Source organism: Scomber scombrus, chromosome 22 (genome assembly GCF_963691925.1).
Source record: "Scomber scombrus chromosome 22, fScoSco1.1, whole genome shotgun sequence".
Taxonomy (NCBI): Eukaryota; Metazoa; Chordata; class Actinopteri; order Scombriformes; family Scombridae; genus Scomber; species Scomber scombrus.
Window position 1 is genome coordinate 14,971,426 of NC_084991.1, and position 14,850 is coordinate 14,986,275.

A 14,850-nucleotide genomic window follows, 5' to 3' on the forward strand; every position below is an offset into this window, starting at 1 on the left:
CATAACTTTGAGTTAAACTCTATAATTGTGCACACCAGGACTTGAGGACACACTGTTTTGCTAAAAAATGTTTATTCAGCACCATTAACTTATAAAAGTCTGAAATTGGATTTGGTTTGAGAAGCAGTCATTTGAAAGCAAAGTCTCCTCCTCTTCAGTGCAGCCGGTCTGAGCGGCTGAGTTTAGACTGATATTGAACCCCTGCTTCTTTGCCTCATGCAGTACCTGTCACCAGTCTAATGTTTGTCTTATCTTGCCCCCCAGGGTGTTGCACGAGACACTGCAGGCTATGCTGTGATGCTGAAATGGACCATGTCAAATATTTATGGACTCAGTCCTGGAGATGTAAGGCAATAAAGTATCATTCTGAGTTAGCGTCATGCTTGAGAACAAAGAGAAGGCAGCCAATGAAGAGATTGTTTACTACTTGAAAGAAGATTTGATCAACATGTAATATTTATGTCAACGATTGAGGCATAAGTTCTGAACTTCTGTAGTATCTTTTTTCTGTTTGATTTCCAATTTTAAATTTATTTTTTGGACTTTCAAGTAATTTGGGTGTTTTTAGTGTTGTTATTGATTAAGTTGTTAATGCAATCTCCACTAATTAAGCTAGAATCAATACACCATGTTGTTTAACAAGATAGGATTAGATGATTATGAACAGGTGACTCTGTGCACATACTCACCATATTCCACTTGTTGCAGGTTTGGTGGGCAGCGTCCGACCTGGGCTGGGTGGTTGGCCATTCATATATCTGCTATGGTCCTCTGCTCCATGGTAACAGCACAATTCTGTATGAGGTATGTCCTTGTAGATGAAGTTTCATCTAAAACTTAACCAATGTGGCTTTGCAAACAAGGAGAATTATCAAACCAGTGAACACCAGTACACAACATCCAAAGCTGTACAAGTAAGAAGAGGGAGAAGCAGCTCCTTCACAGTAGTTTTAATGTCTTTTGGGTATTTGCCTATGTTGGCTCTGCAAGCTGAATGCGTCCAAATTTGGTTAATGACATTGGTTTTTGCGGACCGGGACTCGGTTCAAGATGCAATGAACTGTTTGACACTGTTGCCATGTTTTACTCTGGCTGCGACAGCCCCCTGTCAGGAGACATACTGCAACCTGTCTATTCCAGTTCTCTGCCCCTTCTCATTTTTATTTAGTAGCTTTAGTCAGTATGTCACCTTCATGGACAGGTTCTACCCCTCTGCACTGCTGCTAAAAAGGACATTTTCAGCTTGCAGAATGTATTTGGTGAAATAACTAAATGTGTAATAGCAGTAGTGTTTAAATGTTGGTTGTCAGAGCATCATAAGTTAAAGTATCTAACAACATCACTTTAAATGGACACAGTCATGTAACACACTTAACCTCTTGTAAAGATTAATAGTAAAGGAATAATTAAGTCATTATTGTCTGCATGAATGGTTGCTTTTAACAGCCACTTGATAGTGATGCATGCAATTATTCCAAGTGATTTAGCTTTTCTTTGTGAGACCAATACCCATTGGCTAGTGAAGTAGCCTCCATGCGGGGCTCTTGTGTTTTGTAACAAAATCTGTAGATAAGGACTAAAGGTGCTGCTGTTTTGTACCTGTCTGTTTATCTTTCCATGTGTGTCTCACATTGATTGCCATTTATTACATAAACCCTGCAATATTCTCTCTCACCGTGGGAAGAAGCACTACTGGGCAATGAATTAATCTGCCTTACTTAAATCAATGTTTGAATCCAGCCGGCTGGGTGTCTCAGGTGGATCTTGTTGTAGCAGCCCTTCTGTCTTTCAGGCATGATGCAGCCAACCTTTTGTCTTTCCTTTGATCAATACACAGACACAAATATTTATCCAGAGCAAAAATGACAGATGCCAGAACTCACTGCTGCTGTTTACCATTCTCATTCATCTGCAGTGCTCTTCCCACTGTTGGGACATGCTAGTTGAATACCAGTGTAAACTGTGAACTTGAACACAGTGGAAATTGCTGTCTGAGGTGTTCGCCTTCAGGCTTCTTTTGTCTATATCTTTTCTAGTAGACAAACAATACTCCTATAGTGCAACTGTGTTTTCTAATCCATGGATTTATGGGGCCCATCTGTCTAGAAGGCATTCTTCCAGTATGCCTCTCTCTTGTAAACAGCTGCTCTGTGAATATTCATGGTGTGTGGTTTGTAGTTGAAGTGAATTTGTATTGTGGAATAATGTAAAAATATTGCTGTTGTATGTATGCGATTCCATTATAATGTTTGTATGTGTGGTCCATGCTGTAGAGAGTCAGATATGAAATAATGCACAGTACAGTGCGTCTGTGTTTCAGTTTTAAACCAAGCAGTTGTTGTGCTGTCTGTTTACAGGGTAAACCTGTAGGGACTCCAGACCCTGGGGCATTCTTCCGTGTCCTGTCTGAACACGGAGTCTCCTCCATGTTCACAGCACCCACTGCACTCCGAGCCATTCGCCAGCAGGACCCCAATGTTGACGTTGGGATAAAATACCCCCTGTCCAGGTAGACATCAACACCGTATACAAAAAATGAGAACCAAGAACCAAGCAACATTTGCTAGACCAAGCATCTCATCACCATGTGAGGATACGCTGCTCTGCTCTGTTTTATTGAATTGTTCATTGCAGGGTGACTGGTGCTCTGGAAGCTTGTGATGGCCAGTGTTAATTATTTAACATAAAAATGAAAAATAACAAATTAGAATATTAAAAGGAATTGTTAGTTTAAGCCATGATATCCATTAAATGCACCATAAAATGTTAAAATCCAAATCTTTTAGGATGTTTAGAAATTAATACCAAGAAGATGATTGTTTTAAACTATATATTTCTTGAAAAAATGCTTTAATCGTTTTAATTCTAAAACCTTTAGTTGACATAGTAAGACATAAAGATAAACAAACCCCTTTTTTTTAGCAAAGTCTTCAGCCCGTTAGACTATGACCTATGCTCATATCACAAGGATTGATTAATGCATTGGCTGAAAAACAGCCAATCTGTCACTCTCTAGTGTTTCTGACAAACTTGCTGTGAGAAGACAACAGGTAGCGACCTTAACCTTCAAATGCAGGTTGAAGGTGGATCTCTGAAGCGGTAGAAGTGATGTGTCAAAGCATCTTGTGGCTGACGGTGGTCTGCACAACCTGTCCAGACTCTCATTAGTCTCTGACCATCTGTTGATTTGGAGCCCTCTTCCACCTCCACTGCTCACAGTGTGTACCCACCGCTCGACCCGCTTGGGTGTTAATCAGAATGGATGGCAAACAGCCGCAAGCCACTGCAGCACACCTGTATGAAATCATACTGTGTGAACCTGTTTCCCTGGCTGCTCTCTCTCTTTTCAGGTAAAGGTCAAGTGTAGCTCAGAGTTAAAGACTACATTTTTTCATGGTATTAGCTTGTCCCAGAGAGTCAGATACTGTACATTGCTGAGATGATCACAATAGTTAATTGTGATCATCTAAGGGATTGTGGTGTCAATTCACCACTTCCATTCTGTTGAGTATGAAAATGCCTCTAAGCACACAATCATAAATTCATTCTGAGTGCGGATGACCTATTGCCCCGGTGAATCATTCAGTAACTCCGGTATTGTGTGCTGAATTTGACAATTGTTTGCTCGCTGTGCTGAATGCATAGCACCTTTTTTAAAACCTGTTCTTGCAGAGGGAAATTATTCTCTGTAACATTTTGCCTCAAATATTGATGGCATTTATCCTCTCGGTTTCGACCCTGCCCCAATCTGTCATTTAAGCTACACGCTGTTCCTGTGTACACTTACTTGTTCCTAATGTGTCTTTTCCCCTTGGAGGAGGCAGGTTGGTGAAGGATTGCTGCATTTCCCCTCAGGCGCTGAACACAACATGTCACCGTGACACACGGGCAGTAATACAAAGGCAGCGGTGACATATGGTTTCATTTTAGTGCAGGGCGATTCAATGTCTGGTTGAGGTTTTCACTTACTAACTTTTGATTTTCACAGTTTGAAAGAGATTGTGGCATTTTGAGAATTTACAGAATGTCCAATATTCTCATAGAGAATAGAAAGTATCAAGGTACCACTTTCTTATAAGAGGTTTTTTGAACTCCTCATAGTTGTAATTCTGTGGATTGCACTCAATTCAGCAGGCTAGAGGGATTCTGCCGTCTGTGTGGTTGTGGCCACGTAAACAAATTTTATCCAAGCATAGTGTTTGTGACAACATTGCCTTATGGATCTTCTCCGTGTATTTTGTCATCACATGGCAGAATATGTCAATACTAACAGTGCTAGTTGTAATTAAAACTGTGTTGATGAAAATGCCACAATCTTTCAGAAAACGCTGTTAGCTTTATTATCAAAACATATAATTTCATTCAGCTCAACTTCCCCGTCTGGGCTTTATTGACATAGCGCGACGTGTACTCCCTCTAGAGCCTGCTCAACTGAAACAGCCCTGGACCCTTATTAATGCACTTGAGCCATATTACTTGTCACCATGAAAACTGCATTGAAAAACTGGCCGCAGGGCTGTCTGCAGCTCTGATGGTAGCAGCGCCCTGCATCAGTGTAGCATGACAAAAGGGGCACACTCTCCTCTCCACAGTGCCAGTAGTGTTTTAAAAACTGAGAGTTGAAAGCCTCACTTAGATATAGAGTGCATGACTTCAGTCGATGGTGCTTTTTTCGGTGCTCAGTGAAACTTGGCACCATTAAATGTCACGAATGTCTTGTTTTCTTTTAATTAAAATTAAATCCTGAGAATATATCAGAATATTCCCTAACTGATCCCATGTTTCAGATATATTTCCATATTGGGCAGTTGCAGCCCTACACTCTAACTAACGCAGGCATACACACAGACTCTCTGAGTTTTGGCACTATTTTTAGGAGGATAATCCATCTGTGTGGACTGGATGTGTGCTTCACAAAATTTCACTGCAACCAACTTCAACTGCCTTACATTATCCTTTACTTAAACCAGTGTCTCATTTATTCTCCCTTCAACTTTGTTACATTGACCTCAGAGTATCATGTTTAAGTGTATTAGCAACTTTAGACTTAAAACATGTGACAAATGAACATTATAGAGACTACCTTTACCCTTTAGGAGTGTGCAGATTTTCTGCTTCATTGGCCCACTCCAAGGCTATACTGTTGAGATTAGCATGGGCTTATCTCTACAAAGCAGTCCAGTTTTATTGGTCAAATGTTGTAGCCCATTGTTGGAGTAGGTTTTATCATACCACAAAGTTCAAAGTACATATTCATACATATTATCACCTCGAGAAGGTGTCAGGATAAACTGTGCGGTACATTTGTTAGAAGAATAATGAAATATTTATTTGTCCTTGAAGAAGTCAGTTCAATTAGTTAAAACATTTGAAAAGAAATGTTAATATTATAACTTTATACCATGTCCCTTCTTAAAAACAGAACACAGATGTTTACACTGACACTTACTGACTCCGCTCACAGTCTCAGAGCTTGGGCAGCAGCCAAACCGTCGCCCTCCTACTACTGTTTCTGAGGTTACAGTGTCTGTGTGACTCCTCCAGATTTGTTTTTCCATAAGACTACTTGAAAAGCCGGAGAACCAGAGAACACAAGGTCACTGCCAGGGCAGCGAGTCAATCATTTGTTTATTCCACAAGTTATTTAGCTCAGTACATCCAGGACAGGATCTATACGACAGCTGATGCGGTAGATTATTAATCCAGAGCAATCATTATAGTCTTTGATGTACATCTTTCATATTTGATAGTCTATATAATCGAGGTATTTACTTAAAGCTGTTTACCCAGAGTGTGCTATTGTGAGTCGAATAACCTTTAAGTACTTATTCAATACAAATAAGAGCATACAAGGTTGGAGCTAAATTGCCAGATGGTGGGGCTCGTAGGCTTCTGTGCCACTAAGGATAATGCATGTAAATATTTGCCATAAAATGTGTTTAAAATGTTCTTATGAATCAAATGGACACAATCATTTGCATCACCTGAAATGATGTATTGATTTGGATGGAACAGAAATACATGTCACTTATGATTTTTGCTGCTATGACTTTACAATTTAAACACCTTGCACATACTGATACATTATGATACCAATGATACTTTTAGATGTATATTTTGCCTTTTTAATAATATCTTAAACCAATCACAACTTGTACTGGAGGCCAAGACAAAAAGGACACATACCACATGGGTACTACAGTGGAAAGAACAGCTTTTAATGTGAGATCACCTAAGATTCTTTATCAAACCTCTCTATTTATCAATACTTGACATGACACATCAAAGGAGAGGTTACATCAGCTAAAAACTAAACTGCAGTTGGATGAAGGAGAAAAGTGTTGGAAACTGAACTGAAGGCTGTCAGGCAACCTTCAGCAACATCTGTGTGGTGATGAGTAATGGCAGAGCATTTTGAGCATTTGGTTTACTCACACAAATGCACTATTTGTCAGTGCTGAAGCTCATATTCTGCCATCAGAGCTGTTACAGAAAACCAGAGAAACCGAGCTATATAATATTCTGAGACTGTAGAACAATCAAGTTAGAGAGTATTGCATGAAAAAGAGAATAAAATATCACCTAGAGAGAAAGAAGAGAGAGAGAAAAGAGATAATTCAGTGGGGAGAGAGTGACATGATGAAAATGTTCTTGCCTGTTAGAGAAGGTAGAATGTGACTTGAAGTTTGATTTCAGTTGGAAGGTCATTTCTACATCGGGGAGTGCTGAGACCGATGAATGATGACTAGCAGCCATTTGTGGGAAAATGCAGCGATCAGACTATAATCTACAGCTGCACTGTGGCCTGGACTTGTAGGGGGTTATAGATCCCTCCACAGCCTTGTAGCGAGCAACAGGCAGTGTTTTGAATTAGATATAAGCAGCCATGGGCAACCATCAATGGGCATTTGGGAGAGAATTATGTGAGAGAAATCAGGGAGAGGGAAGATAGAAACCACAGTGTTTTGGGTCATTCGTAGGGCATGGAAGGAGCGTTTCATGAATTCAGCGAGTAGCGGTTGCCCAAACTAGGAGTGAGGGAGGGACTGGTAAGGAAGGCTAGAATTTGACAAATCCAGATGTCCTTACAAGAATTTGTCGTCTCATATTACATGATTCAGGGTTTCATCAGTTCTAATATACATCAGTATAATACTGAGACATCGTTGGAAGGGTGGATTTATTTTCTTTGGAAAAATATCAGCTTAGTTTTACCAAGAGTGTTTTACAGGTCAAATGCAAACATCCACCTTTAAAATGAGTGGATATGCCTTGAAGTTTCAGAGGAAGAAAATGTGGAATGGACAGTTTTATGCAGTTAAGTCTATGAAAAGAAGCAAAGTAATGAGGTCTTAGAGACTGCAGTGAAGCTGATCCTTAATACAAACAAGGATTAAGGAAGAAAATGATCATAGTGATGCTACAGAGCTCCTCTAGTCAGCTAAGGTGACAAGAGCCACTATTACTAATACTACTACCACTACTACTACCACCTCTTGACATCATCAGAGGCAGAACTGGAGGGGGTCGTACCTCAGTCTCTCCCCAGGATCATAGGAAAAGAAAAGTGGTTTATTCTTGCTTGAAAGCAAACTGGTTGTGGTCCAAAACTATTTTTCTTGAAGATATGTTGTATGAGTTGAGTGACACTGAAGAGTTTCTAGTACTAAGAATTGTCAGCTATAGTGCCTGGTATGTCAGTTTTGCATAATTGCTGTGATTCAGTATTCATAACACACGAGTTTGACTTTGTAAAACACTCATTGCAAAGAGGTAAATCCCAAGCTCACAAGCTGCACAGCTTTAAACCCACTCACCTTTAAAGAAATTGTTAAGATGCTTAGGGATGCAGAGATTGCCAAACCAATTAAACTCTCCACACACCAATATTGAATTAAGATGGGATTAAGATGCTGCTCATTATAGAATATATACACATGCTATCCATGCACCTCTGTTTCTCTGTATCTATGTTTAACTGTTTTAGATGTTGATTAAAGCCTTAAAAATCTAAAGTAGCTTTGAGCATTTGGACACATTTCACCATTTCTGTGAAGGAGTAGACATGACACATTTCCTCACATTGATTGACAGATAAACTCTGTGTCCTTGCAGGTTGCAGTCATTATTCTTGGCAGGAGAGCGTTGTGATGTGGAGACGCTGGAATGGGCAAAGAAGAGCTTTGGGGTCCCTGTCTTGGATCACTGGTGGCAGACAGGTAAGAAAGCGTCTACTTTCCAAAGACAGAAAACAGACACTTAGAATCACACACATCTTATCAGACTCTATATATTTGTTCTATTTGCCCAGAGATTGCATATTGAACAGGAAGTGGTGAATCAAAAGGCCGAGTTCTGGACTTGTAGACAAGCCACAGGATTTCTGGTGGTTTAAGCTCAAATTGTACAAATCCCTTACCATATGCTTTGTGTGAAGTTGCTTAGTGTACTTTTAATTATGTGATTTTAGTGGGTTGACCAGCACTTAAAACTCAAACTTGAGGGATTAGGCTCTTATGATACAGATACTGAGAAAGCTTTTCAAGGAGCCTGACTACTTTATTAGCATGAACTGTATATGATGTTTTAATTCAACTTGATCTTTAAGCCTCAGTCTCATCTTAAGCGTATCAGTGTGAGAAGACTATAAATGTGCTCTTTACTGTATTTATTAGCCAATTGACATTAACTTGGCCTTGAGAAGAGGCATAACTCCAGAAAATCACTGTTCCCTGAGAGCTGGCTGTCATTGTAAAGTACATTTTTATTATTCTTCGTTCTTTGATTAATCCCCTCTGTGTTTTGTATTGTATACTGGGAGATTGGACCCCTTGTATTTTAATAATTATGATATCAAAGACCCCCAAGCTTCTCTGAGAACTGATCGTCACGTGAACTGACATGCCATCATTTGCAACAGTTATTTGAGTAGCAAAGAAAATGAGATAGGAATGTGCAGACATGGCAGACCAAATAATAACCGAGGTCACCAGGGGATACTTCTGTGGCAAAGACATCATTCCTACCACTTGAATCAAAATTGGCCAATTTAAGAAGTCAAGAGCAGAATCATGACTGAAACTGATGGTGCAAAAAATAAAATGGAGTGGCTTCATTGTTACTTAATAAAAATGTGACTTTTTTTAATGGGACACATACAATAAGGCTGAAATCCCCGCCATGCTAAATGTACTTATTGGCTTAATCTACTTGATATATGAAACATACATAGGTGTACATTTAGCTCTGCAACCTTTTTGCCTCAATTTGTTGATGAAAACCACCTTAGAAACTGGTTCAGGATAAATGTGTGCTTGCTGCTGTACTCAGGTGGGAAAAGCAGCGAGCATTTCTTTAACCAGTCACATGTCAGGGTAGCATTCAAACAAGGGCTTTGATTGGCATTTCCCCTTCATTGACTTCACTAATGTTTAATAGACTTTTCGCCCATATGGGACACAGAGTGACTAGCTGAGCTTTGGGGACTGCGTTGTGTGCTTAGCAAAGAGATTAAAGAGGGAAAACAATCACTAGGGAATTGTCCATCAGTTCAGGAGTGGAAATTAAAATTGCTTCCCCAGTGAAGCATGCTTTGAGTCAACTACTTGATGGTGTGCCTTAACTACCCTCTTTTTTTTGAAGTGTAAAATACACAAAACAAGACTTAACCAGCGATATGTGAATTTTGTCGATTTTCCCATGATAACAATAATATGTGGTTAATCAGCCTTGTTACAGCAGGATTTTCATTTTGAGTTGTCTGCTTTTCAAAAAAACATCAACATGGTCAATATTTCAATTGAAATTCTTCTCACCAGTGCACTTTGAATTATTGCCATCCATAGGTTGAGTCATGGTTGTATTTTAAACACTTACTACGTCAGGCCCCTCAACTCACATTCCAGTGGTTGTACATTAAACAGGTGGGGGAGAGTTTGTGTGTAATCTCCCTTTTTTCACCTCACAGTCGACCTGTTATACATTATGACGGTTGTGGGGTTGCATGATAAGATATAGTACAAGTCTAAAGTTTAGACACACCGTCTTATTCACTTTGAATGCGAGAATGGGTCCAAACCTTTCATTGGTACTTTGTGTAATTCCCATGCTTCCCCTGCATTGTTTCTCAGGCCTCAGTTTGTAATAATTCTTGAATGGGTAAGACCCCATTAGCCTCTTTGATTGGAGCCTTGAGCCAGGGCAGTGTGCCCTCAGAGTAATGCCGTGCCCCCTCCCCCCTTGCAGTTTGATCATTGCCCTCCCCAAGTACTCGTGAGCGATGATAAATGCACCAAAGACAGAGAAGGAGCACAATTGGATGTCTCTTTGTTTAGTAATATCCTGCCTAGGCAAATGGAGGATCGATGGTGGACAAGGCGACATCTCTGTGTTAAATATGGAATCAATACTGTCGTTGGGGCGTTGGAAAACCATCGACCCTGCGTTTGTGCGGTCAACACACTCTGATATGAGCTCAGATAAGCTCACATGGCTGATTGGTCTGTCCAGGCTCAATGGGAGTGTGAAGAGCTCAATATTACAAGAACATGTGATTTATCAGTTCAGGCTCTTGAGTTTAAATAGTTGATTCTACTATTGGCTTTACTGCAACAACAAACTTGGATATCTTAGTAGTAGCATCCAATTATTAAAAGGATGCATTTCAAGACTGAAAACATGTATAACAGACTGACAAGATTGTCCTATTTCAGTCAACCCTCCTAAATCAGCCAAGAAGTAGTTTTGGTCCATGTAAGGGTAGATTATCTCATTCAGGGCAGGGGCGCAGGTTCAGTCTGGGTTCAACTTCATGAGTGGTGTCCATTCAGCTCCCCAAGTTGGAACATATTGCTCTTCTAATACACTGTAGCTTTGTGCTGTGTGGTGGGCCCACAGAAACTGACAATTAATCAGTTTGCTGAACACCAATAATAAAAGTGAATCCTCTCTCTGTGGTCTTTTAATGCTCTATTTAAGCACCCAAACACTGATCTGTTGTTACATAATGTGTTTTGATGATCATTTATGGTTCATATGAGCAGTTTGGGAGTTGATTGGTTTAGAGTAAGCAGTAATATACACGGATAAACAAAAGATTATGGTATATGCAAGCCTTTTGGTGCGGTGTGATTAAGTTGTTTGCTCTGTTATTTATAATGGATCCCATCGCTTTCCCTACCTGCACCTCCATCTTGGATTGAGTGTGACTGAGAGTGCAGATGGTTGGACTAAAACAAAGCTTCACCACCCTGGATGTGCTGAACAGAGCTGCTGATTCTGATCTACTTGTATTTGTGAGATAACATTTCATTCAGCTTTATTATAGGGGTGTTTGAATCAGAACCCAGTTTGAATCTCACTTCACTTACTTTCTCTCCCTTATACATACACACACATGCACCCAAACTGTCACACTTTGTGGCTATCCCAGCCAGGTGATTTATTGAGTTTGGACAAAAACCTCTGGCGCCCTCTTGATTTCTGTCTAGATGTGTAAATCCCATTGGATTTTTCACCCCCTGCTAAACTCAATAACTGGCAGCTTGTGGCAGGCGCTGCAATCCAAATGTATTCTTCACTTTTTCATGGTAGAGTGGGTCACTTCTCATCTTGCTTTCTCTTTGTGTCTATGGCAGCTTGACTTCAAATGTGTAGGTGTGGAAGAGCCTCTTCCAAGTTGCACACATTCATTAAATCATCCTTATTTAATAATTTCTCCATAAAGTTACAGAGGGAGCAGAGTTTATTGTTCTTAAGCTGTTTAAACTCACATGCAGCAAACATGTTGAATGACATTCCTTCCTCGTAAAACATTTGTAAAGCTGATTACTTAAAAAAAAAAACTTGCATCGTTTGTGACTGTTTACTTGCTATCAGTCTTCTTCTTCATTGCTGTTGTGGGGGTATTACTAGGTTTATTTGTGCATTACCACAGATTGATCACTGGAATAATAAAATGACAAGAGCGTGTATTGTGTGTCCTCATGCTCATGTGTGTGCATGTGCATCTTTGTGCACGTGCATGCTCCAGACAGAGAGACACAAACATCGCTCCGTAGGCGCTGTTAGTGTTTAAAAACTCCACAGGGTACCTTTAATGGTTGAGGTGGGTGTTATTTTATCTTTTTATTTTTAACAACAATTCCCCAAATCTCACTGAAATCAACCGTTAATTTATCTTAGTAACAAGTATTGCCACAGTCAGATACACTGACTGGAGCTTGCCTTGGATTTACCTGTTTCTCCACCTGGTGACCATGCAATCACAAAACCGCTATGTATGTAATGTATTGTGATGCTTTAGTGCTGCACATATAAACAATACAAGTTTATTAGCATTTTTTAAATATTGAGACACAGTTTTCAAATGCAAGTAAAAAGATTTGTTTACACACTTGGCAGGAAGATGCAGTGTGCATATAGTTTCCTCCTGCCTGTACCGAGTTCATGTGTGACCCTGCTGAGATTGCCACTCTGCACTGTTCGACCATCTCTGGAGACAGGACGATCGATCAAGCAACTTTTAGCAGTGTCGGTGCCTTGACAACTCTCTTTCATCTTCCCTCCCAACAGAAGAAAATCAGCTTGGTCAATAGGAAGCAGTTTAGCATTCAAGGCTTGTTTGCTCCAAAATGAGAATCATAGAAAGGGGAGACAGACTCCTCTTTGAGGAACTCATTATACACAGAGCACCTGAAAAGCAAAGTTTATTTGCAACTTGTGGCTCTCAACATGGATATCATTTTTCAAACTTATTCAGACAGTCTTTTTTAAGTCCCTCTCTCACACATTTGGTATTCATCTTTAAATATTGATAGATCTCTCCCTCTACTTGAACGGGGGCTTTGCTCTTTGTGGTCACCTGCAAAAAAAGCTTTTAAAACGGAAAGAAATCAATAACCTGTGCAGCTGCTCATAAATTTTTCCAGATGAATGCTTGTAATCCTGGAATGTAATATTCAGCAGCCGAAAGCTGTAATCGATTGGGAGAAAACAGGCACCATGTGCAATGCAGGGAGGAGCAGGTGAAGAGATTGCACAGAATACTGTTAGACTAATATATGTGAGTCAAGGGTTGGGGGCACCATATAAACATCACACCTGAATTTGTTCATTCAAAATGTAAGAAATCTTGAATCTATCAGAACATACATGATACTGAATATACATTTTTAGTGTTGTTTTTTTTAGTCCGTGTTTTTATGATCAGTTTGCTTTTAACCTGGAGCAGTTGAATACTGCAGTCGAAATTACAAATCCCTTTATGTAGCTGAAAATTATATTCACGGTTATTTTCAAATGTATTATGCTTTCATTATTGAAAGGAAAATCATTTTTCCTTTGGAGATATAGTTCATTAGTATTACACAAAACATGCCTGCTAAACAAATAATGAGATAAAGCATTTGTCAAAGGGTTTAATTTTTCATAGAAAACTATGAACCCGTACCCTAGACGCTGTATCAGTGTATTTTCTCGTTCCTCTGAGTAAAGCTGCTTTATCATCACTGTAGAATGCTTTATTCATCAAACAGAGTGTGTGTGTTTGTCAGTTCCTGTTAAAAGATGCATCATTTAATTCATTATCTCTGACATCATCACTGTACACTGAAAACGTCTCAAAAAAGTCTCATCAACTCTACCTGGTGTGCACCGTGGAAAAGATTAAAAACAGCTCAGGGTTTGGTTCACATTGTTTATTTCCTCATCCATCCCCTGGAGGCTTCCCTTACCTTTCAGCCAACTGCGTAGCATTGGTGAGTGGTAAACAGTCACGTTGTGCAAAGAGCCAGCCTTATATTGGGAAAAATGAAACAAAGTCAGCTGACGCATAACATTCACTTTGTCATGATGGCGCCAGTGGTGAGATGCAGGATGACATACAGCAGAGGAGGAGGAGGTCACATTATTTGCAGGAAATATTTATATGTGCTAACAAGCTCACGGATGAGAATTTGACTAATTTGACCAATTTAGCTTGTGATTAGTTTTCAGTACAGCGCGCTTGGCTGGCGCAGGCGAGATTACTTTTCTGATACCGAGTGGAAGTGATTGGTGTGCTCGTTATTCCCATGTGCAGCGAACTCAATCATTTCTCAGCCACCCGCTGTCATCTGATATGCTGATTCATCCTGCCTCATCACCCTCAACATGACACCTGAATGCTTTTTTTTCTCTCCCAGCTGCCCTTTGGCCTTCATACTGCCGCTTTTACCTTCACCATCATGATATTGATTACATTTACATGCCTTTTTGACACGCACACAAAATAATATACATGCATTTAGCAACCCCTACTTTTCAAAGAGACATTTATGCATAGTCTGTCACCCTTTGAACCATCTGAATTCACTAACAGCCCAGCTCATTTCCCCTTATGTGCATATGAAAGAATGTCTGCCATTTTGAAGCCTGATACTAATCTGTGTGCTATTTTAAGACCCAAGTGTCATTGGCATGGGGTGGAGGGGGTTGATGATGAAGGTTGCTGATGTCACTGGTGTTGCCTGGCAACAAATGTGTGTTTCCAGTTGGCAGGGTTTGGCTGCCTCGCCGGTGAGTGGTGGCGGATGGACTTACAGTAGTATTTTAGGTGCCCTGGTCTCTTTGTCTCTGTGTGGCTTCTTTCTGTTTGTTATTGTTTCCGTGACTCTCTCTGACAGACAGCAGATGTCCTTGTACAAAGAAAAGAATTGTCTTAAAAGCTCTTCAAAGCATCTGTCTTGTCAAATAAATTGTAGAATTGACAATTTCTCCCCCTGGCCTTTGCCAAGTGCAGTGCTGGCACAAGATCGCTTTCCACGAATACTCCTCCTGGAAAGTAGTCAGTGCTTTCAGAAGGTTTGTCAA

General features: G+C 40.0%; 1 protein-coding gene across 1 annotated transcript in view; it reads left to right on the forward strand.

Moving 5' to 3' along the window:
* acss3 (acyl-CoA synthetase short chain family member 3) overlaps positions 1-14,850 on the forward strand; it is a 35,047-nt gene that overhangs the window by 7,323 nt on the left and 12,874 nt on the right. Inside the window, exons 6-9 of the mRNA XM_062443933.1 lie at positions 265-345; positions 709-804; positions 2,358-2,509; positions 8,116-8,219. Coding sequence (XP_062299917.1) covers positions 265-345; positions 709-804; positions 2,358-2,509; positions 8,116-8,219 — 433 coding nt within the window. The remainder of the gene's footprint in view (positions 1-264; positions 346-708; positions 805-2,357; positions 2,510-8,115; positions 8,220-14,850) is intronic.